Raw genomic sequence first — 24,346 nt, 5'->3', positions numbered from 1 at the left:
GATTGGGGGTCTTGGGGGGAGGTTTGGGGGGTCCTGGAGGGAGTCTGGGGGTCCTGGGGGGAGTTTTGGGGTCCTGGAAGGGAGTTCGGGGGGTCCTGGAGGGGATTTGGGTGTTCTGGGGAAGATTGGGGGTCTTGGGGGAGGTTTGGGGGGTCCTGGAGGGAGTCTGGGGGTCCTGGGGGGAGTTTTGGGGTCCTGGAAGGGAGTTCGGGGGGTCCTGGAGGGGATTTGGGTGTTCTGGGGGAAGATTGGGGGTCTTGGGGGGAGGTTTGGGGGGTCCTGGAGGGAGTCTGGGGGTCCTGGGGGGAGTTTTGGGGTCCTGGAAGGGAGTTTGGGGGGTCCTGGAGGGGATTTGGGACCCAAAATACGCCCCCAAACTACCCCCAAAGCCTCCTCAAAAAACACCCCAAAATAAACCCAAAATCGTCCCAAAATGACCCCAAAATACACCCAAAAAATAACCCCCACATTGCCCCAATTTCACCTCAAAACGACCCCAAATACCCCTAAAAACTTCTCAAAATCACCTGAAATTCACCCCCAAACTGCCCCAAATTCACCGCAAAATACACCCCCAAAATAACCACAAAATCACCCCACAATGACTTCAAAATCCACCCCAAAATCCACCCCAAAATTGCCTCAAAATTACCTCAAAATCGCCCCCCCGGAACAGACACAAAGGGCGTAATTGGTGCTAATTGTTCCCACCACCACAGGTTGAGTGAGGAGCAGCCCCAGCCCTGGTGGAATCTCAGCCACCCATCAGAGCCAACAGCATCGAAATCCTGAATATTTCATGTCCAACATGCCCGGATTACTCAAGACGTGTTTTTCACGGGCAATTTACAGGGACCGAGGGAAAAAAAAATGTGGCTTTAATAGAGAGGAGCGTGGAGAGGCAGCTGGGAAAACACGACCCTCCCCTCTCCCCTGCGGAGCTGGGAATGTTCATGAACGGCGAGAACACGCAAAAAAACTCAGCAAGACATGAAAACCCCGCGGGCCCGCTGGGCATCCTCCTCCCAGCGCCGGCTCTGCCTCGTGTCCTGCTGGAGACGAAGCCTTTTGAAGCCAGGAGATGCTGAGATAAAAAAAAAAATTAGCCTCAAACACGAAGAGTGGGCAGGTAATTCAAAGAGCCCTGGGGATGGGGAGCAGCTGAAGAAACGAGGGAAGCTGGAACAAAATTCTGCTTTTCTGGGTGACCCTTTAGCAAAGAGAGCGAAGAGTTCACAGGGGAGGAAAAAAAAAAAGATCAATGGATACATTTGTTTTATGTGGGAAAGTTTTCTGCCACCTCTGGGGAGTGGAGTCATCTGTTCTGGGATGAGCCAGGGGAGTTTTAGTTCTGGTTTTAGTGAAAATGGAATGGCTGGAGGATGGGCACTGCTCCCTCATCCCTAATTTCAGGAGGAATTTCTTCCTGGAAAGGGTGGCCAGGCACTGGGGATGTCCTAAAGAAGGACATGGCACTCAGTGCCCTGGGCTGGGTGGCAAGGTGGGCATCGGGCACAGGGAGGGCTCGATGATCCTGGAGGTCTTTTCCAACCTTAAGTCATCCTGTGATTTCTGTTCCTTGCTCAGGGATATGAGGACAGCAGGAAAAAAATGCCAACCCCACAATAAACCAAAGGATAAATTCCCGAATTAGGGTAAGCAGAGGTAAGTCAGCAAAAGGAAAAAAAAAAAGGACAGAAAACAGCCCAAGTTCTAAGTCAGGAGCTGTTAATTAAGGAGGTTGGTTCTCCACCTCTGTTTCAGGACACCACATTGTGATTCACGGCTGATAAGAGCAGCTCAAAGAGTTTTTTTCTGGTGGGTTTTTCATCCTCTTGCCTCTGCTCAAGCCCTATCATTACCCGGGGAGGGAAGAATTAAACACACGCATCATTTGATTTTAATTGAAGGCCTGTTCTATCCCATTGAACTGCTAACTAAGCCGAACAGGAGATTGTGTTTACATAAGCAAACCCTGAGTCAGTATAGACTTGCTGTCACATTAAGTCAATACTTATGAAGCCTCTCGATTTAATTATTCAGCGAGAATTGACTTATTATTGTGTTAAGAGCCGGGGGAGCCTTGAGGGAGGTGGAGCTGAGCCCTCCCAGCTGCTCCACATGGGGGGTCCCAAGGGAGGGGAAGGCACAGGGTGCTGCCCCCCCCCCCTCCCCCGACCCTCTCCCTCCCTCCACTCCTTCCCAGGAATCCAAATCCACTGATCTTTAGATTTCCTAATTTAAAGTTGGATTTGGAGGCTTCGTCAGCAGGCTGGGAGCAAAGGGGGTGCAACAGCCATGGCCTGTGTCCTCCAAACCTGAGCACTGCGCCCCAAACCTGAGCACTGCCTCCCCAAACTCCAGCATTGCCCCCAAACCTGAGCACTGCCCCCCAAACTTGAGCATTGCCCCCCAAACCTGAGCACTGCCCCCCAAACCTGAGCACTGCCCCCCAAACCCCAGCACTGCCCCCCAAACCCGAGCACTGCCCCCCAAACTCCAGCATTGCCCCCCAAATCTGAGCATTGCCCCCCAAACTCCAGCATTGCCCCCCAAACCTGAGCACTGCCCCCCAAACCTGAGCACTGCCCCCCAAACTCCAGCACTGCCCCCCAAACTCCAGCATTGCCCCCCAAACCTGAGCATTGCCCCCAAACTCCAGCATTGCCCCCCAAACCTGAGCATTGCCCCCAAACTCCAGCATTGCCCCCCAAACTCCAGCATTGCCTCCCAAATCTGAGCATTGCCCCCCAAAGTCAAGCACTGCCCCCCAAACTCAAGCATTGCCCCCCAAACTCAAGCATTGCTCCCCCAAATTCAAGCACTACCCCCCAAACTTGAGCTCTGCCCCCTGAAACTCAAGCATTGCCCCTCCAAACTCCATCACTGGCCCCCAAACTCCAGCACTGCCCCCCAAACTCGAGCACTGCCCTCTCAAACTCCAGCATTGCCCCCCAAACTCCAGCATTGCCCCCCAAACTCCAGCAGTGCCCCCCAAACTCCAGCACTGCCGACCCCAAACTCAAGCTCTGCCCCGTCAAACTCCAGCACTGCCCCTCCAAACTCCAGCACTGCCCCCCAAACTCCAGCACTGCCTCTCCAAACTCCAGCACTGCCCCTCCAAACTCCAGCTCTGCTCTTCCCCACCAGCTCCCAGAGCCGCTGTAGAATCCAGGAGCAATTTTTCCCTCCTCCTTCTTCTTCCCAGACAGCCGAGCCGTGCTCATTACACGGAGTAATGAGAAAGTTGAGCTGCTGCTCTGCTGTTTATCAAGGAAACATCCATTATAGATGGCACTTTGTCTGTGCTAAACAAAGGCCGTGAAGGAGGACGTGGGTTTAAAAAAGAAAGAAGTGTTTTGTTCCCATGTTTGGTGTTTAATCAATACCCAGCCCGGCTGGATTCCTTCCTTCCCTCCCGACATTCCCAGCCAAGGCTCCATCCCAAGCCCAGCCAAAAAGAGGTGACTCTGCCGTGCCAAAATGCATCTCCCTGATGGACACAGATCCTGTGAGGGGCTGGGCAGAGCCTTCACCCTCCACCAGCTTTAAATACACCAAAACAGGACAAGGGGGCACGATGGGCTCAAGCTCTGCCAGGGGAAATTGGAGTTGGAGAGCAGAAAGAAATTCTTTGCAGAGAGAGTGCTCAGGGATTGGAATGGGCTGCCCAGAGAGGGGGTGGATTCCCCATCCCTGGAGGGTTTGAACCTGAGCTTGGCCGTGGCACTGAGTGCCATGATCTGGTAAAGGGACTGGAGTTGGACCAAGGGTTGGACTTGATGATCTCAGAGGGCTTTTCCAACCCAAGTGAAAAGAGAAGAGCAACGAGGCTGGAGAAGGGACTGGATGTGGCAATGAGTGTCCTCTGAAACACCTCCAGGGACAGAGAATCCACCATGTCTTGATCCAACCCCACTGGGATCACCAGCCCAGGGCACAGAGTGCCAGAGTGATCCCAGTGGGGTTGGATCAAGGGTTGGATTTGATGATCTCAGAGGTCTCTTCCAACCCAAGTGAGAAGAGCAACGAGGCTGGAGAAGGGACTGGAGCACAAGTGCTGTGGGGAGAGGCTGAGGGAGCTGGGGGTGTTCAGCCTGGAGAAGAGGAGGCTCAGAGGTGACCTCAGCACTGTCTGGAACTGCCTGAAGGGAAGTTGTGGCCAGCTGGGGGTTGGTCTCTTCTCCCAGGCACTCAGCAATAGGACAAGGGGGCACGATGGGCTCAAGCTCTGCCAGGGGAAATTGAAGCTGGAGAGCAGAAAGAAATTCTTTGCAGAGAGAGTGCTCAGGGATTGGAATGGGCTGCCCAGAGAGGGGGTGGATTCCCCATCCCTGGAGGGTTTGAAACTGAGCTTGGCTGTAGCACTGAGTGCCATGATCTGGTAAAGGGACTGGAGTTGGACCAAGGGTTGGACTTGATGATCTCGGAGGGCTTTTCCAACCCAATCCATTCTGTGATTTTATGGATGTGGCACTGAGGGAGAATCCACCATGTCTTGATCCAACCCCGCTGTGAGAATCCATGTCTTGATCCAACCCCACTGGGATCATCATGTCTTGATCCAACCCCACTGGGATCACCAGCCCAGGGCACTCTGTGCCCTGGGCTGGTGATCACAGTAGGGTTGGATCAAGGGTTGGACTTGACGATCTCAGAGGGCTTTTCCATTCTGTGATTCTATGAAAACCAGGGATAAAAGCAGGGCAACAAAGCACTTCTGGATGCTGAGGAGCTACAGCCAGTGGAGGCAGGGAAATTCTTCAGCACCAGCACCACTGGAGCATGTAAGACCAGATTATTTGTGTTCCCGACTTGCTGATGCAAGATGAAAAATACAGCAAACTGCAGCTGCTGAAATCAGCTCTTTTCTCCCCTTCCCTTCCCTTTCCCCTTCGCTGAGGTTAGTGCTTTGCAAAAGGTTTTTATATTCTGGGAGCTAAAACCTGTCCACTGCAATCAGACACAAAGCCCTGGGAGTTTGTTGAGGCTCCTGCGAGCCGGGAAAAGCTTCCCTGGCACAAAGAGCTGCACAAATTGCAGCGATCGCGGCCCGATGGAGCCAGAGAAGGGCCTGGGGGCGTCTCCCCGGGGATTTTTAGCAGTCACCCAGGTCAAGGCCGTTTGAATTGATTTATCTGGAGCAAAAGGCAGGATTTCAGCCCAGAATAACCCACATCTTGCACTCCAAAGCCAGGAAGGGGATGGCACAGATGGAGCACTGGCTGTCACCAGGAGCTCAGCCCTTGAGGGGACACACACACAGCGGCTCAGGGGGCACATCCTGACCCCTTCCTGCCCTCAGAAGGGCAACACAGAACACCCTCCCAGCCAAGGGGACCCCCAGGTGACCCAGACCCTGCCCAGTGGTTAAAACACCTCTGTCCAAAGCATCCGGAACATCTTGGTCAGGATGGAGGAACTGGTGGCTTTTATCCCTCCCCTATTGTGACTGATCAACCCCCTGCTGAACCCCCAGTCCTGCACAGCTGGAAAACAGCAGCAGAAAAGCAGGAAACCCCCCAGAATGGGTGTTTTCCATGCTGGAACATTAATTTGCCCTCTATCCCAGCTCCTCTGCTTTTTGGGAGGAAGCAACACAACCTCGGGGTGCGTGGGGGTCCTGCAGGAGCAGCAGACCCTGTAGCTGCCTCAGCACCGACCAGGATGCAGGAAAAGACTCCCTGGGAAGTCCTGTCATGGCCAAAAGGGTTTCTCCTCATTAGGCTTTGAGCCAGGAGGGTTAATTACCCTGGCAGCCTGGGCAGGAGCATTATCTCGTCTGCTGTCACCGCCGGGGTCGGGAGCACTCTGAGTTCAATCCCTCGCCAGGCCCCTGTCAGAGAAGGATGAGCATCAGTCTGCTTGATGAACACAGGGATCAGTGGGAAATGCCACAGGCAGCACCTCGGGATGAGGGGACATTGGAGGAGTTTTGTGTCTGGTCATTCCTGGGTGGAGATGCCAGAAGGAAGAGGATGGGATGGGACCTTCTCCTGAAAACCCAGATCCAAGGAGTGAATCCGTGCCCTGGAACACCCCACCACGAGGAGAAAAAACACCTGAGGTTACAGCAAAACTGGACACAAACGAATGCTGGGTTGGGATGTTGTGCAGAGCAATTCCCCATCCAGGCAGCAGCATCCACACTTCTCCCAGAAAAGTGCATTTCCACCTGGGAGCAACCACTCAAAGCAGCTGCTGCCCCTTCCCTCTGCTGCTGCTTCACCTCTTGCTGCTGGAATTTCATTTCACGCAGGAACAGGCTCATAATTAATGCTCAGCAGCTCCGTGGCCCCTGCAGCCCCCCCAGCCCCGCTCACCCAGGTTATCCCTCTCCGGGAGCGGCTGCAGCGGCAGATCCACCCTCGGAGCGAGCTGATGGAGAGGTGCTGCCATTCATTGCTATCTTTTATTCATAGACATTGGCTTATTGTATTACTTTTTGATAAAAAGCCACATTCCCACATTTCAAACATCTCCGCTCGCAGCCAGAGGAAGACCCAGAGCTCTTATTTATTTCACCACCGAGCGCTGGGAAACTCCATCACCTTGATGGCAAAAAGACCCAAGACCCTCCTCCTCCTGGCAGGAGACAGATCCTTTATGAGGCTGATCCAGGCCCTGGAGGGTGACAGGAGGGTTTTTGCTGGATGAATAATGAGTTTCATAACTGAGCAGGAGCCTGAGCTCCCAACTTCGCTCCTCCGTGGGGAAAACAGCGGATTTCACCAGCTGGGAAGTTTTTTGGGGATGCTGAAAGCACAGCAAGGGATTTTGCTGCTTGCAGGGCATGTGTGCCCTCCTGCCACAGTGCCCTTGGCACATTCAGCCCTGCAAAGGTTGGGGAGATGGAGGGATGCCAGGTGAGGGAATGGAGCTGCACATTCCCCAGGGATCCAGATCCACCACTCACAGCAGCCAAGAGGCTCCATCCCTGTTTCCCTGGACCTGCCCCATGGATCTCCCCCTTGGCAATGCCCCACTGCAACCTCCTGAGCCAAACAGGAGAAAAAACAGAGCAAGAGCTTTGCACTGGGGGGTCTGGAGGAGATCAGAGCTCAGGGGAGGGGTGGGGGGCTCATCCAGGAGTCTCCACAACCCACAGGATCGCTCCAGAGCAAGGGCCCAACCTCAAGGCCATGTCTCAGCCCACCAACCCCTCCAGGAGTAGCCAAACCCCATTAAATCTGCCCTTGTTCACACACAGAACCACAGTTAGTGGAGGAGACCCAGCTGGCAAGTCCCATGTGGAGTTGGGAAGAGGCAACCAGGTTGGAACAAGATGATGGTCCCTTTGAACTCAAACCACTAGGCTGGGATGGCCTGAGGAGATGTTTTTGATATGGGGAGAAGCCCCAAACCTGGGGAGAAGCCCCTCAAGAGTGGGGAGGAGCCCCTGTGATAAAATTGGAGCAGGGTCATACAACAAGAGAGCACAGCAAACCCAGCCATGACCACACAGACCCCTCAATGTTCTCCAGGTCCCACTGCCAACTGGGACATACTGGGAGAAGCCCACAGAGAGCTGGGATTCTCCAAGTCCCACAGCCAACTGGGATCAGTCCACTGTGACCTGTGATCCACCATGTCCACAGCCGATTGGGGGAGAGCCAGGATTCTCCAGGTGCCACAGCCAACTAGGAACAGCCCATGGAGAGCCAGGATTCACCAAGTTCCACAGCCAACCAAGATCAACCCACAGAAAGCCAGGATTCTCCAGGTCCCACAGCCACCTGGGATCTACCCATGGAGAGCCAGGACTCTCCAGGTCCCACAGCCACCTGGGTTCAACCCATGGAGAGCCAGGATCCACCAGGTCCCACAGCCAACTGGGATCAACCCATGGAGAGCCAGGATCCACCACATCCCACAGCCCACTGGGGGAGAGCCAGGACTCTCCAGGTCCTACAACCAACTGGGGGAAAGCCAGGACTCTCCAGGTCCCACAGCCAACTGGGATCAGCCCTTGGAGAGCCAGGATTCTCCAGGTTCCACAGCCAGCTGGGATCAGCCCATGGAGAGTCGAGATCCACCAGGTCCCACAGCCAACTGGGGGACAGCCAGGACTCTCCAGGTCCCACAGCCAACTCGGGGACAGCCAGGACTCTCCAGGTCCCACAGCCAACTGCGATCAACCCATGAAGAGCCAGGACTCTCCAGGTCCCACAGCCAACTGGGATCAGCCCTTGGAGAGCCAGGATCCACCAGGTCCCACAGCCAACTGGGGGACAGCCAGGACTCTCCAGGTCCCACAGCCAACTGGGATCAGCCCATGGAGAGCCAGAACTCTCCAGGTCCCACAGCCAACCGGCACCACCCCCCAGTGACCCCCCCTACCTGCACAGGTGATCCATCCGGCACGTGCTCCGCAGGTCGAGGCAGTTGGGCCTCTCCTTGTCCTCGTAGGAGCAGGAGGGCACGATGGTCTGGCGGCGGCGCTCGGCGCACGCCTGGTCCTTGCAGGAGCAGAAGAGCAGGCGGAAGGTGAACTCGCTGGGCACGCGGTCGAAGAACTGGCGCAGGGCCTTGTGGCACTTGCGGCGGCTGCAGGGCTCGGTCGCCGACAGCTCCCGGCTGCACGTGGAGATGTACCCCGAGCGCAGCCGCTTGCAGTTGTCGTTCAGGTTGCACGCCTTGGCCGCGTCCAGGCAGTGGTTGCTCTTGGAGGTGGTGGCAGGGTCCATTCCTGGAGAGGGGAGATGGGTGAGGGTGGTGGGGGAAGATGGGGGTGTGCCTGAGAGCATTGGGGATGGTCTTGAGCTGGGGAGAAGACTCTCAAAGCCAGGGAGAAGATCTGGGGCTGAGGAGAAATCCTCAAATCTAAAGAGAAGCCTCTCAAACCTGGGACTGGGAGAAGACTCAAATCTGGGACTGGGGAGAAACCCTCAAATCTAAAGAGAAGCCTCTCAAACTTGGGACTGGGAGAAGACTCAAGTCTGGGACTGGGGAGAAACCCCCAAATCTAGAGAGAATCCTCTCCAGTCTGGGACTGAGGAGAAACCCTCAATTCTAAAGAGAAGCCTCTCAAACCTGGGATTGGGAGAGACTCAAGTCTGAGGAAGAGCCTCTCAAACCTGGGACTGAGGAGAAATCCTCAATTCTAAAGAAAAGCCTCTCAAACCTGGGATTGGGAGAAGACCCAAATCTAAGGAAAAGCCTCTCAAATCTGGGACTGAGGAGAAATCCTCAATTCTAAAAAGAAGTGTCTCAAACCTGGGACTGGGAGAAGACTCAAATCTGGGACTGGGGAGAAACCCCCAAATGTAGAGAGAATCCTCTCAAGTCTGGGACTGAGGAGAAACCCTCAAATTTGAAGAGAAGCCCCTCAAACCCAGGGAGAAGACTCTCAAATCTGGGACTGGGAGAAGACTCAAACCTGGGACTGAGGAGAAACCCTCAATTCTAAAGAGAAGCCTCTCAAATCTGGGACTGGGAGAAGAGTCTCAAACATGGCACTGAAGAGAAACTCCCAAATCTAAATAGAAGCATCTCAAGCCTGAGACTGGGAGAAGACAAGTCTGGGATGGAGGAGAACCCCTCAAATCTAAAGAGAAGCCTCTCAAACCTGGCAGAAACTCTCAGAATTTAAGACACATGGGGCTCTTTTCTTTTTCTCTCTTTCCTCCTTGCCAGAGCAGCTCCTGGTTTGGGGGGATTCACAGAGCACCATCCACACCCTGCTGTCCCAACAGCCACCCCGGCTCTGAGCCCTGGCTGTGGTTAACAGCAGATCTCCGGCACAAACCTGGGATTTTGGGATCTGCACAAAGTGCCAGCCTATTGTCTAATCCCTGGGAGCATCACTCCTGCCCTGCCCAGGACCTGCAGGGACCTGGATGCATTTTAATAGAGCCCATGCCTGGAAGTGCTGGGTTTCTGGGGAGCTCATTAATAAAGCACCAGCATGAAAATTTCATGAGGAGAGGAGGAAACGGGGGTCCAAGGAGCTGGGGAGGGGACCTGGGGCCAGCAGCCATCCCTCTGCAGGCCCTGGTGGCCTCCTGGTGCAGGTGGGGCCAGGGAGAGAGGAGGATGAGGGTGATGGGGAAGGCAGCGCTGCTGGGCTGAGTCTGGGGGCCTGATGCCCACCCAGCTCTTGCAAGTTGGTGCCCACAGGGCTGGATTTCCCAGCTGGAGCCTCTTCCTTCTTCCCACAGGTTTGCCCTGGGGTCCAGCACCCCTTGGCACTGAGGAGCATCCCGGGGTGCTCCATGGGGAGGTCCCCCCTGCATGGGGAGGGGGCAGTGCTGGCTCCTGGTGCTGTGGCACATTTATCATCCCTGCCTTCCACAAGCCCCTTCTTTCCTGCAAGGCCCTGTAATCCCCCCAGCCAGCCCTCCAGGCAATTAGCAGCAGCTTGTTCTCCAGAACCAGCACTAACAGCTCATTTGCTTCATTGCCTGCGCTCAGGTCGGGGCTGGGGGTCCCCAGGGGCACCCACTCGCTGCTCACACCGTTCCACCCCCTGCCAGGGGGGCAGGGAAGGGCTGGGAGAAGCATCAAGGCCACCCCCATGGCCACAGCACATCCCTGGATGCACCAACAGCCAATCCCCTCCTTCCCCCAGCCCCAAAATCACCAGTCAGGCTCCCTGTGCCTCTCGCTTTGCTTTTCTGAATAAATCAACCTCTGAGCATTTAATCCCCCACTCCAGACTCTGCTTTTCCTACTTTCCAGCAGCTCAAATATTTCCCTGACGCTGATGTGATCCCAGGAAGGTGGTGGGAGATGGGAGGGGGTGGCAGCGTCATCCCAAACAGGGGGGTGGGATGGGAGGGAGCCTGGAAAGTTCTCCTCGGGGGCTCAAACCTGAGGGTGACAGCACAGAGGGGGTGCAGCATCCCAGCCCTGCTCAGAGGGACCCCCAGGTGGGCTGGGGGGCTCCAGGAAGGGCTGCACGAGCCCTGAGGTACCCAAATTCACACCACATCTGGGGACAGAGAGACCCACCAGGCTGTGGGGTTTGGGGGGAAAGGGGATGAGGAGAAAGAGCAAAGAGAAGCCAAGGCACTGCTGACCTAATTTGAAAAGGGGGTGGCACAGGGAAGGTTGTCATGGAAATCGATGGCAAGAAAAAAAGTTGCTGAGGATCGTGGCAGAGTTTGGGCTCCCTGGAGGGGGAGGGGGAGGCACAGACATGCTCTGAGGGGTGGGGGTGCTCCAAAGGGTCCAGTATCCTCAACCATTCCAGATCTCAGGGCACGGAGAGGGCAGGGACCACCCAAGTGCCAGGGAGGAGAAGGGATGCTCCAGTTTCATGGGCTGCATCCCAGGGAAAGGATGTGGAAACCTCAGCCCTGAAGGGTCCAAGGCCAGGCTGGAGCATCCTGGGACAGTGGAAGGTGTCCCTGCCCATGGCAGGGCTGGGACTGGATGGTCTTTAAGGTCCCTTCCAACCCAAACCACTCCATGATTCTCGGATAAGAGGGAATGAAGCCCAACTGCCCAGGGCTGGACCAGCACACTGGATGCTCCATATAGGAATGCAGTGGTTTCCTGGAGACTTTTCCTGGGGATTGAGGCTTTTTCCAGGCCAAGGGGGATTCAAATCCAAATCCTTCTGTGGAGCAGCTGAGCCTCTTCTGGGGCCTCCTCATCCTCTGGGGACCCCCAACATCCTCCCTGGCTGAGCTGGGAGTGTGGAAAGAGCCACCCATGGACTTGGCACCTCCTCGGAACAGGGGGGTCTGAACCCTCCTGGGACCCAGGCTGGGCCTGTGCCTCCCCCTCCGCCCCAGCCTGATGCTGGGAAAAGAGAAATCAGGGAATGAAGGGAATTTCAGGCTCTCCAGCCCAGGCTCGGTGAGTGGATACAAACCCAGGGTTGGAGACAGCTGAATCCAGAAGGTAAAAAACCAAACCACAGCCTAGGGAGGCCTGAAACAAAGAGGATCTGCCCCAAAATGCATCAACACTGGGGATCCAACCCCTCCATCTCCCTCCCACATCCTGGCTGGTTGCAGGGGCCACGTGTCTCCCCAGACTGATGCTCAGATTTGGGGTGATGGCAGATGAGATGGGCAGAAAAATGGTCAGAAGAGCTGGTGGAGCAAAGGACAAACCCCAGGGGAAGGAGCTGCAGGTTTTCCTTGCCAGGGAGCTCGGTGGCAGGTCTGTGTTCACAGGCAGGGAAGATAAAACAGCCAGAGCATGTTGCTTTTATTACCTGAGAAAATTGAAGCAAGTCTGAATATATCAGAGAGACGAGAGGTGACCGGCTCATAGGGGGAAGCTTCATAAAATTCTTCTCCTACAGTGGGAGGAAAGAAAGAGAAGAGGGAGGAAAAACAAATTAAAAGCCACAGTGAATAATCTCAGTCAGCACCAACACTCTGCCCCGGCACAGTCTGGGATTTGGGAAGGGAAAAGCAAAAAAACCTTTAAAACACTGCCCAGAAACACAAGGAAAAGCCAATTTTGGAGCAGTTCAGCTCACTTGTGGCTGACTGGGAGGCTGTGGCTGACTGGGAGGCTGTGGCTGACTGGGAGGCTGTGGCTGGGTCCTGCTGCCAGCTCAGCTGCCTGTTCCAGCCAGGTTTGGCAGTGCCCACGTTCAAAGAATTATAAAATCACAGAATGGATTGGGTTGGAAAAGCCCTCTGAGGTCATCAAGTCCAACCCTTGGTCCAACTCCAGTCCCTTTACCAGATCATGGCACTCAGTGCCACGGCCAAGCTCAGGTTCAAACCCTCCAGGGATGGGGAATCCACCCCCTCTCTGGGCAGCCCATTCCAATCCCTGAGCACTCTCTCTGCAAAGAATTTCTTTCTGCTCTCCAACTTCAATTTCCCCTGGCAGAGCTTGAGCCCATCGTGCCCCCTTGTCCTATTGCTGAGTGCCTGGGAGAAGAGACCAACCCCCACCTGGCCACAACTTCCCTTCAGGCAGTTCCAGACAGTGCTGAGGTCACCTCTGAGCCTCCTCTTCTCCAGGCTGAACACCCCCAGCTCCCTCAGCCTCTCCCCACAGCACTTGTGCTCCAGTCCCTTCTCCAGCCTCGTTGCTCTTCTCACTTGGGTTGGAAGAGACCTCTGAGATCATCAAATCCAACCCTTGGTCCAACCCCACTGGGATCACTCTGGCACTCTGTGCCCTGGGCTGGTGATCACAGTGGGGTTGGATCAAGACATGGTGGATTCTCTGTCCCTGGAGGTGTTTCAGAGGACACTCAGTGTCACATCCAGTCCCTTCTCCAGCCTCGTTGCTCTTCTCTGGCCCCGCTCCAGCCCCTCAATCTCTTGCCTCAACTGAGGGGCCCAGAACTGAACACAACACTCAAGGTGTGGCCTCCCCAAGGCAGAGTCCAGGGGAAGGGTCACTGCCCTGGCCCTGCTGGCCACGCTAGTTTGGATCCAGGCCAGGATCTCCTTGGCCTTCTTGGCCACCTGGGCACACTGGTGGCTCCTGTTGAGCTTCCTGTCCCTCAGTCCCCCCAGGTCCCTCTGCTTGGCTGCTCTCCAGCCACTCTGTGCCCAGCCTGGAACTCTGCAGGGGTTGGGGTGGCCAAAGGGCAGGACCTGCACTTGGCCTTGTTAAACCCCATCCCATTGCAATCAGCCCATCTCCAAAGGTCAATATTCCATGACTATGGCCCAAATCTGGGCCAGCTGCAGGCCCAGAGTTTGAGGGTCTGTGCTCAGCTCTGGGTTTATTGTTGTCTCAGAACACCCCATTTACCTAAAAACCTGCTGTAAGATGAATTTCTGCCCCGTTCTTTGGGAAAGTGGAGATATTTCCATGGGGAGGTGCAGACCCTCATCCTGTGAGCCCCAAAACATCCCATCCTTGATCCTCCCTGCCCTCCATCACAACTCACACCTTCCAGATGGAACCTGAACACAATCCAGGCTGGGGCCAAACCCCCTTTCTCCCATCTTCGATTTCAAGGCAAACCCTTGTGCTTTTATTGGGTTTAACTCCAGAAAAAAGCTGATTTCAGGACAACCAGCTGTGGCTCTCAGGAGAGGAAACGCCCTCCCCAAACCCCAGCAGCCACAGGAAAAATAAATAAAATATATATATTTATATAAAAATTAATCAATGGCTGGACTTTGAAAGCCCCAGTCGAGGCTGAGCAGCAGCTGCAGCATCGATCCTGCTGTGCTGGGCATCCCTTCCCCAGGATCCCTGCCCTGGCTGGGGGTCAGGGCTCGGGATGGAGCTGCTCTGTCCCAGGGATGCATCCCGACATCCCGAGATTATTCCTAGCCCGAGGCAGCGGCGTTTATCCTGCATAATTACTGAGCCACTTGAATCCCTGTGTGGGAAACTCCGTATTGGGAGCAAGGCAGGAGGGTTTGCTCCAAGCCCGGCACCTCCTCGGTGACATTCCATAGAAATTTGGGAGGGAGAGACCCCGGTGGGATGCCAGGCTGGGCTTTCTCCATCTCCCGCGGATTTCCAGCCCGTCGCTCTGTGTCTGCTGCTCTCAGGGTGATGCTCCATGGGGGGAACAGCCAAGGGCAGCTCCGAGGAAGGGAACGGGCTCCGGGCAGCCCGGAGGGTCCTTCCCCAGCCCAATCCCGGCCTCTCCTCCCGCCGTTCCTAATGCCCCGCTGACAAACAGCACCGTTATTAACGTGCATTTAGGAAACGCAGCAACCTCCCGGTATATCGCTTTGCCAATGCAATAAATAATTAAATACCAGCTTGACTCCTGCTGCTTGCGAGGGAAATTACCGAGCATTAAAAGGGCAGCGGACCTGCCTTGGGCTCACGGAGATGCAATTAACCTCCAGGAATGAGGCTGGAGTGAACGCAGCCCTCCCTAATGGCACGGACAGGTGAGTTCCACAGCCCAGGGCTGGCTGGGAGGACACCGGGCTGGAAATCTTGGCTAAACGGCACAAGATCGGGATCTGCTTTGGGTTTCTCGCTGCTTTTCCGCTCCCTGTTTTATGCACATTAAAGTAACGAGCTGCCGGATCGCCCCAAAGCTTCCAGCTCTCCTCAAGACTTGGTGTAATCACTTCTCTTCCCACCTCCTCCTCCTCCTCCTCCTCCTCCTCCTCCTCCTCCTCCTCCTCCTCCTCCTCCTCCTCCTCCTCCTCCTCCAGGTACAGCTCCTGCAGTACCCGGCAAGCCGTAAAACGTCCCTCATTCATGCTTGCAAAGCCCTGGGAAGCTGCTGAATGGAGGCTGCTAATGAGGGGGAGAAAACAATTAAGGAGTAATTCCTGCTCTGGGATGGGGTTTGGGGCTCGCAACTTCCTGTGCTGACCCAGATTTGAAGGGAATTTCACCCAGGGGGGCTCTGTGCTCAAATACAGCTCCAAAATGTTCGGGTGAAGCTTTCCCATCCTCTGCTACAGCTTTCCCATCCTCTGCTACAGTTTTCCCATCCTCGGGTGCAGCTTTCCCAGCCCCGGGTTCAGCTCCTCCATGGAATCACAGAATCCCAGACGGATTTGAGTTGGAAGGGGCATTAAAAATCTCATTCCAACGTTTTCCCACGGGCAGGGACTCCTCCCACGAGTCCAGGTTCCTCTTGCACAAGCTGAAACTGGATTTAGGAGCAGAACCAGCCCCAAGCCCGTGAAGGGATCTGTGTTTTAATAAACCAATAAAGGCTCTGTGCCCATCCCGGGCTGGCAGAGCCCTCAGGACAGCAAAGCAAATCCCTCCAGCAGCCCCAGCTGAGCCCCCTCCCAGACAGTTCCCTCCTCAGAGCCTTGGGGTGTCCCTTTGACTCCTGGAGCAGCAGCCCCAGCCCTGGAGGTTGAGGTGCCCATTTCCTTTACCTGGGGTGTCCTTACCTGGGGTGCCCACCTGCCCTACCTGGGGTGTCCTTACCTGGGGTGCCCACCTGCCCTACCTGGAGTGTCCACCTGCCTTACCTGGAATGCTCCATCTGTCCTACCTGGGAACCCACCTGCCCCACCAGGGCTGTTCATCTCCCTTACCAGGGGTGCCCATGCCCCTTACCTGTGGTGCTCCATCTGCCTCACCTGGTGTGCCCACCTGCCTTACCAGGGGTGCCCATCCCCCTTACCTGGGGTGCCCAGCTGCCCCACCTGGGGTGTCCATCCCCCTTACCTGGGGTGTCCATCCCCCTTACCTGGGGTGCCCATCCCCCTTACCTGGGGTGCCCACCTGCCCCACCTGGGGTGTCCATCCCCCTTACCTGGGATGCTCCATCTGCCCCAATTTAGGTGCCCACCTGCCTTATCTGAGGTGCCCAATCACCTCTCAGCCCATTTTTACCAGCACACCAAGACACCCTCAGACCTCCCCACCCTCCAGCTGTGCCAGCCCCCACCTCCTCCAACCCCTCCACCCCCTTAGCCCCCATCTCCCCCTACCTTCGGTCAGCCCCAGGTGTATACTCCAGTAGATCTGAAGGCACTGCAGCTCCTTCTTCATGCCTCTCTTGCAGCGGCAGTCGTAGAGGGGGCTCTCCTGCAGCACCTCCAGGGCTGCCTGGCACTCCTTGTTGGCCAGCATGGTGTTCCTGTCGCGCCCGGCCAGGCACTGCCGCAGGGTGCGGTAGCGGGAGCTGCAGCTGGGCTCGCCCGCGCACAGCTCGTTGGCCCGCACGCAGTCCACGGGCACCCTCCAGCCGCGGGGGTCCTGCCCCGCCGGGCTCGGGGCACCGGCCAGAGAGCGCAGCATCTCGTCTGGGGCACGGGCAGGGCAGGGAGGGAGAGAGGAGGGCACAGAGAGGTGAGGGAGGGCAGTGAATGTCTTGTGTTCCCTCCTCCGGGGACCCCGATCTGTGTCCCAGCACCGGAATCCCGGGATGTGCCGAGCTGGAAGGGACCCACAAGGATCAGCAAGTCCAACCCTGCACAGGCACCCCAACAATCCCATCCTGTCCCTGAGAGGATCATCCAAACCCTCCTGGAGCTCTGGCAGCCTTGGGGCTGCGCCCAAACCCTGGTCAGTGCCCACCACCCTCTGGGGGAAGAGCCTTTCCTTGAGATCCTCGGAATCAGGGAACGATGAGCAGGGAGGGACCCACAGGGATCATCCATCCAACCCCTGGCCCTGCACAGACGCCCCAAAATGCCACCCTGTGCCCCAGAGGATCATCCAAACACTCCTGGAGCTCTGGCAGCCTCGGGGCTGTGCCCAAACCCTGGGGAGCCTGGTCAGTGCCCACCTTTTCCTGATATCCATCCCAAAACTCCCCTGACACAACTCCAGGCCATTCCCTGGGTGCTGTCCCTGGTCCCACAGAGCAGAGATCGGTGCCTGACCCTCCTCTGCCCCTCCCAAGGGAATTGTAACTGCACTGAGGCTCCTGGTGTAGAGACACATTCAGGCTGCTCCAGAGAGGGAGAAAGTTATTCCAACATGCCTAAAATTAGACTGGATGTGCCATGGAATCAGGGAATGGTCTGGGCTGGAAGGACTTTAAAGATGAAAGAGGGGAAATTGAAGTTGCATATAAGGAAGAAATTCCTCCTGGGAGGGTGGGCAGGCCCTGGCACAGGTTGGGCAGAGAAGTTGTGGCTGCCCCATCCCTGGAGTGTCCAAGGACAGGTTGGAGCAACCTGGAACAGTGGAAGGTGTCCCTGCCCATGGCAGAGGTGGGACTGGATGAGCTTTAAGGTCCCTGCAACTCAAACCATTCCATGATTCTGGGATCTCTCTGCACTCCCTGCCATGGGCAGGGACACCTCCCACCAGCCCAGGTTGCTTCAAGCCCTGTCCAACCTGGCCTTGGACACTTCCAGGGATGTCACCAGGCACCCCAGAAATCCATGAGAAGCCCCAGGGTGTGGGGTGGGAAGGTGGAAGATTTCAACTCAACCCCTCCCCTCCCAGATCCACGTGATGCCAGAGGACTTTGTGTTTCTTATTAAAACCACAGAGGCAAAGGGATAAGCTCAGCGTGTTCCCAGCCCTGTGCTCGGGGACTCTGCGGAGCCCAGGGAAGCACAAGCCCCTCCAAACTCCCTGCACATGCTGCTCTTTGGGCTGTTATTTTGCTGCTCATCATTTTCAGCCCCGTCACAGGGTTTTTAGGGCATCTGACTCAGAGGGTTTGGAGCACTGGAGCTTGGCAGGGCTGCAGGGCAGCTGTGGCTCAGAACAGGCTCTTCCCCCTGGGATGGCCTCCTGCTTCCCTCTGTGCCAGCCATCCCTTGGGGTGCCAACTGTCCCTCCTGCCCATGCACAGCCAGTGCCCGCTGCCCAGACCCGGCCTCGCCATCAGCTCTGTGCCCTCCTCTCCTGCCTGGCATTCCTGCAGCTCTCACACCACTTTCCATCATTTCCTTTAGGAAGTAAGTTCTTGCAAAGTCAACCCCAGGCACAGCCAGTGGCCCAGTCCCTCGTGAGTGTGGGGGGAATGGGGACAGGTCCCCCCTGGCCTGCCCCAACCCAGGGATGGGGATGGGGTGGGCAGGACCCCCCATAACTCCTGATTCCCTGAGTGCCAGATTCCAGGGAAAGTTCTGGAGCACGCAGAGATGGGCACAACAGGACCTGGAGGGCATCCAGGGCTGCTCCAGAGGACGATGGAGAGGAAATGGGGGGGGGTTGTTTCGTGCAGTGCCTGCACCTCCTGCTGCCCCCCACAGAGGGTGATGGAGAGGGGTCCCCCCCTTTGTGAGTGCCTGCCCTGCACCCTGAGGAGCAGCATTCCCATCCCATGGGCACCGGGAACTCTTCCCAGCCCTTGGGTCTGGCAGGGGGACAGTGACACCTACAGGAATGTGACAAGGGCCACCCGTGTCCCACTCACCCACCAGGACACACGGGCAGCTCCCAAGAGGCAGGAATGGGCCCCTGCCACCACCCTGAGGTGGACATGTGTCCCCTGCCACCACCCTGGGGTGGACATGTGTCCCCTGCCACCACCCTGGGGTTGACACTCATCCCCTGCCACCACCGTGGGGTGGACACTCATCCCCTGCCACCACCATGGGGTGGACATGTGTCCCCTGCCACTACCCTGGGCTGGACACATGTCTCCTGTCTCCCAAATTCCACAGGAGGGAGTAGTCAGAGGGGCAGGTGCCCACACACAGCTCTGCCCACCTCGGATATGATCCTGTGCCAGAGGGGACACTCAGGGGGCTCCACAGGGGGGACAGGGGTGAACAAGAAGGATGGGCAGCAGCCCAGGTGGAAACAGCTCCATTGCCCATGGTCAGTCCAAGGAACAGATCCCACAGATCCTCCTGGTCTTCAGCCGATGATCCTGGACAAGCCCCGTTGGGTTTGGAGGGGTCTGGAGGGTGTCCAGGTAACAGGGATGAGACTCAGAGCTCCCACAGCCACGTTAGATCCAATTTGGGGTGGCAGGTGCCCCTCAGGAAGGCCATTCCCAGCCTTTCAGGATTATATTCCACATGGGAGGCAGGCGGGAGCCATGGAGGCACACTCCTGGCACAGAGCCTGGACTGGTGGAGGAGAAACAGGCATCCCCAAATGCTCCTCAGGGCAGAAATGCTGGATCTTCAGCACAAAATGGATGATGCTTTGGAATGATCCTGGAAATGGGCCAGAACTGCACCTTCACACACTGGGAAACCCCAGCCTGAGGCATCCAGCTGGGACAACCTGATCCTGCTGCAGCCATGGCATGGAGGGCTATCCAACAGCTCCAGGGCATGGAGAGCCATCCCAGAGCTCCACTGGGCATGGAGAGCCATCCAAGAGCTCCAGGGCATGGAGAGCCATCCCACAGCTCCAGGGCATGGAGAGCTATCCAATAGCTCCAGGGCATGGAGAACTATCCAACAGCTTCACTGGGCATGGAGAGCCATCCAAGAGCTCCAGGGCATGGAGAGCCATCCCGCAGCTCCAGGGCATGGAGAGCCATCCAAGAGCTCCACTGGGCATGGAGTGCCATCCCACAGCCCCCTGGGCATGGAGAGCCATCCAAGAGCTCCACTGGGCATGGAGAGCCATCCAAGAGCTCCAGGGCATGGAGAGCCATCCAAGAGCTCCACTGGGCATGGAGAGCCATCCCACAGCTCCACAGGGCATGGAGAGCTATCCCAAAGCTCCAGGCCTGGCATAGAGAACTCCACCATGTGCCATCCTGGCCCAGGTCAGCGTCAGATCCACCTGGTGCTCACCCCAAACCCCTCTGCCCTGAGCCAGCCATCAGCTCCAATTCCATCTTCTCCAGCAGATTCCATGAAGCTTCTTCCCAAAAAGCCACTCCTTTGACTACATTCCTGGCTGGATCCGTGGGCCTCCCAGGCAGGACCCAGAGGTGCTGGCAGGCAGGAAGGGAAGGGAGCCATCCTTGCCCTGATGCTGAAGTCTCTGGACCACCTGGAACATCCTTGTGCCCCCTCGGCAGCACATCCCAGTGCCAGGTGGGTGCTCGCTCGTGCTGGATTGGGAAGCCCAACAGTAAATCCACCCTCTGGGAGCCAGAAGGGATGGGGGGGGTGGGGGGGAGCTGGCCCCATCCTCTTGCCTTTTTCCATTTTGCTTCCATGGTTTTCCACAGGGTTCTGTGAGCCCCTCGGCCTCCCCGAGGGGGTGACGGCAGAATCCCACACCATCCAAGCTGGCAGTGCCAGCAGAGCCCGGAGCATGGCACAAATCCTTCCTCGTGGTTCACAGCCTGCACAGCACTGCTTGGTCCCCCCAAATCCAGCAGAAATCAGCCCTGGCTGCCACCTCAGTGGGTTTTCCTGGATCCCCCTTTCTCCTCCCAGCTCTGCACACCCACCGGGGTACAAGGTGGGGAGCCTGGATGGAGAAGGGAGACTGAGGGGGATTTTTCTACCCCAAAAAAAAAAAACCCCTGACAGAGACACCCTCCCTAAACTCCCATCAATAAAACATCTGCAGAGAATTTAAAGCTAATCCTCAGCAGTCTCCGGGGTGCTGGAGCACAGCGAGGATTTGCAGGCAGATGCACAAGGAGATGGCCCGTTTTCCTCTCGCTCCCACAGCTTCTCCCAACACCATCAGCCTCTGCTGCCTCTTTCTGAGCATTAATACATGTTTTCTTTTACTGGTTCTGCCAGAGACCTTTGGGCACAGGCAGCTTTGGAGGTACATGTTTATCCTCACAAAAAGGCTCACACTGGAACACGCAACTTCCCGGAACCAAAGGGCTTTTTTGGGTCCTTGGGAATGATCCCAGACATGAAGAGAGGGGTGTCCTCTGCACCAGGAGCCTCCCCACGAGGCCACACCATGGGGGGCTGCTTTGGAAAGCCCCCTGGTCAACCCATGGGGGGGTACAGCACCCCTGGATCCCAAATCCACTGGATTTGGGGATACAACCTCCCCCTTGCACCCAATAAAACCTTGGGGGCACCCAGGAATGGAGGGTCAGGGGGTCTTGCTTTTGTGCAAGCTGTGAGGGAGGGTGGACTGTGGTCTGGGGGTCCTAAGTGGGGCATCCTGGAGGTCCTTGTCCCCCTGGAGATCCCTGTGCCCCAAAATGTCACCATGAGACATCCAGCAGTGCCTCAGACAGACAGACAGACAGACAGGCAGACAGCTGCCCCCCAGCCAGGCTAGAGCCCCCTCCTCTCCCTTGCCCACCTTGTGCCCACCACCCTGCCCTCAGAGCAGCCCCTTCTCCCTGTCTCAGAGGGCACAGCTCGTGTCCCCAGTCCCGGCATTCCCTGCCATGCCCTGGGAAAGGGCACCCCCAAACCGGGGCTGCTCAGGCCCGTGTCCCACCTCACACAAAGGCATGGGAGGCACCAGCTGCCCCTCCCTCACCCCCAGAACCCCTTCAATCCCCTCGGATTTCGCTGGGAGCAGGGAAGGGAAGAGCCTGTCACCCCCCACTCCATTCAGGGAGCTCCACATCCCTCCAGAACGAGCTTTGCTCTGCCAACCTTCACGTCTCCCCCAGCAGCTCCCTGTCCCCGCAGTTCGGTGCCACCTCGCCAGCCCAGGGCCAGCTCAGCGGAGTTCTCCAGGTGCTCGGTGCTGCAGCGAGCTGGGATCACACCCCGGGAATCCACGGAGAGCCCGCGGGATGCAGGATGCGGGATGCGGGATGCGGGATGCGGGATGCGGGATCCGGAGCGCGACACGGCACAGCCCGAGCCGCGGCAGGAGGGCAAAAAAATGGGCATCTCCCACTTGCCTTCTCTTCACCCCAAACCCAGCACGGTCTGGGGGTGCCCCTCCCGCTCCCCTTTTCCAGCTGCATCTCCCCTGAGAGGCTGCCCTGGAAATGGGAAGCGTCTGCCGGCAGAGACAAAGCTCCTGAGGAACTCAGCCGTGCTCTCTCCAGCACCACGCGCGATTCCGGCCGCGGGGACAGCGATTCCCCCACACACACACACGCCACGAGCCCAACTTTCCCACCCCGTTCTCCACACCGCGTTCCCAGCCTTTGGAATGGCGTGGCGCTTGAGAGGGGGGGGAGCAGCCAGGATGGAAGGCAGTGTGAGACACGGGGGGGAGGGGGGAGACAGGGGCTCATATCCCCCAAAATGCAAATCCACGCTGGTTGACAAGGAGGGAGGGATCGGAGCCGAGCAGCGCTTTGCTTTGCTGGTGGATGATCCTGCCCGTTCCATGCCGTGTCAGCGGCGGGGGCTGCCCCAGTGGGGCCGTTGGGGTTGTGTCCTCCGTGCCCCCCGTGTCCCCCTCCCCATTTCAAGTTTCCAGAGAACAGGAAAATTAAGTTTCCCTCAATTAACCCCCTGGCCGTGGGCCCCTCCTGCCGCAGCCCCAGCTCGCAGGGGGTCGGTCCCTCTCTCAGCCCCTCACCCGGGGTGGGGGGGGGGGGGACACGCCACCTCGGCCAGGCGACAGCCACCCCCCTCGGGGCCACTCACCTACGAAGAGGACGATGCAGAAGGCGTTTGCCAAGATCATGTTAGGATTATCCACGCGCTGCTCCACGTGTGCAAAAAAAAAATATTAAAAAAATCAGGAAAAAAGGATCGATAAAAAAAATAATAATAATTCCCAAGGCGAGCAGGTAGATCCCAAATCCGGCGGGCTGGCAGGGAAGGAAAGGGAAGGGAAGGGAAAAGGGGTGTGTGCTCCGCCCGGCGCGGAGCCGGGTCCTCCTCAGCCGCTCGCCGCCTCCCGCATCCCCGCCGGGCTCCGCTCCGTGCTCCGGGCTCGGCGGCTCCGCGGGGCTCCCGCCGCCTTCTGCCGAGCTCCGGCTGCCGGGGCGGCGGGGAGGGGGCGCGGCGAGGGGCGGCTGCGCTCCGCCGAGCCCCGCGAAGGGGCAGAGCCGCCGCTGCCGCCGTCCCCTCCCCGCCCCGCTCCCCGCCCGCCCCTCCGCCGGCAACGGGGGCCGCGCTCCGCGGGGGCAGCGCGGCCGGGGATGCCCTTCCGCCGCCCTTCCGGGGGGCAGGGGGCTGCCAGGGGGTGTGAACACCCCCAGGGTCACCATCCTTATCCCTCCATCCCCCCGGCTCACCGACTCCCCATCCCTCCCTCCCTCCGGGGGATGCACCTGCCTGGATTTAACAGGGGACCCCCCCCGGGGCATCACCAGGGCTGGGAATGGGGGTCACCACCAGCCCGACCCCGCTGCTGCTCTCTGGGCAGGGTCCACACTGCAGGATCTCCCTCCTCCCGGCCCTGTGTGGGGTGGTGGAGCCTCTCAGCCCTCTCTCTGTCCCTGATTTGGGATCAGGACCCTACAAGTGCCAGCCATGAAGGTCTAGGAAGGAGGAGGAGGAGGAGGAGGATGCTCAGCTCTGCCCACCTCAAGGCAATAAAAGGGCAGGGGGAACACCATAATGTTGGGGAGAACAGCACTGAGCCTCCCTCCATTCACATATCCTTGTCTCCCGAGCCAGGGCCTTTGGAAAACAGCTGGCACATCACCTTGGCAAGCAACGTGCAGGAGAACAATCCTCCGGAGTGAAGGGTCAGGCAGAAAGAAAGGGGAGGATGACAAACAGCAGATCAGAGCAACACACATTAGTGAGGCTTCCCAGTTGACGTCCTTCCCGTCCTATTCTTTTCCTGCTCTTTGCTCTCCCTGCCTTGCCTTCTCTTTAGAAGGAAAAACACACACGGGCTGTGACTTAGCAGGATGTTCCTGAGCTTGCACAGCGCCTGAATGGAGCCAGCACTGAAAACGGGTTGTCCTGAGCCGCCTGGCGTTGCTCTGGGTGTTCCACCTGTGTCCCTGCAGGGGAGCGCCAGTCCCGGGGCAAAGAACCAGCTGTTCCCTTCGTGCTTATCCCTGCTCTGCTCTGGAGGGAGATCCCGGCAGCAGGAACAGCAGGAGCTGCCTCAGCCCATCTCCAGGCACCTCTGCAGCAGGAGGGCAAGGACCTGCTTTAGAACCTGCTTCAGTTGCTGCCTTAATGGCATCTCAGAGCCGAGCTCAGAGAAAGAATTTCCTCCACCAGAAGAGGGATCTGCTCTCCACTCTGCTCTCTGCTCTTCAGCCTCTCCACTGTCTCCCTCTCCTGCCTGCCCAGGCTCA

At 57.5% G+C, this 24,346-nt stretch overlaps 1 protein-coding gene across 1 annotated transcript in view; it reads right to left on the bottom strand.

Moving 5' to 3' along the window:
• The window catches only part of GFRA2 (GDNF family receptor alpha 2), a 31,839-nt gene extending 8,804 nt beyond the window's left edge, over positions 1 to 23,035 (bottom strand). Inside the window, exons 1-4 of the mRNA XM_071579111.1 lie at positions 22,728 to 23,035; positions 16,305 to 16,619; positions 12,170 to 12,253; positions 8,341 to 8,689 (exon numbers count right to left, since the gene is read on the bottom strand). Coding sequence (XP_071435212.1) covers positions 8,341 to 8,689; positions 12,170 to 12,253; positions 16,305 to 16,619; positions 22,728 to 22,767 — 788 coding nt within the window. The 5' untranslated portion in view covers positions 22,768 to 23,035. The remainder of the gene's footprint in view (positions 1 to 8,340; positions 8,690 to 12,169; positions 12,254 to 16,304; positions 16,620 to 22,727) is intronic.
• Positions 23,036 to 24,346: the final 1,311 nt, after the last annotated feature.

Source organism: Pithys albifrons, chromosome 29 (genome assembly GCF_047495875.1).
Source record: "Pithys albifrons albifrons isolate INPA30051 chromosome 29, PitAlb_v1, whole genome shotgun sequence".
Taxonomy (NCBI): domain Eukaryota; kingdom Metazoa; phylum Chordata; class Aves; order Passeriformes; family Thamnophilidae; genus Pithys; species Pithys albifrons.
This window is presented reverse-complemented; position numbering and strand designations above follow the sequence as displayed.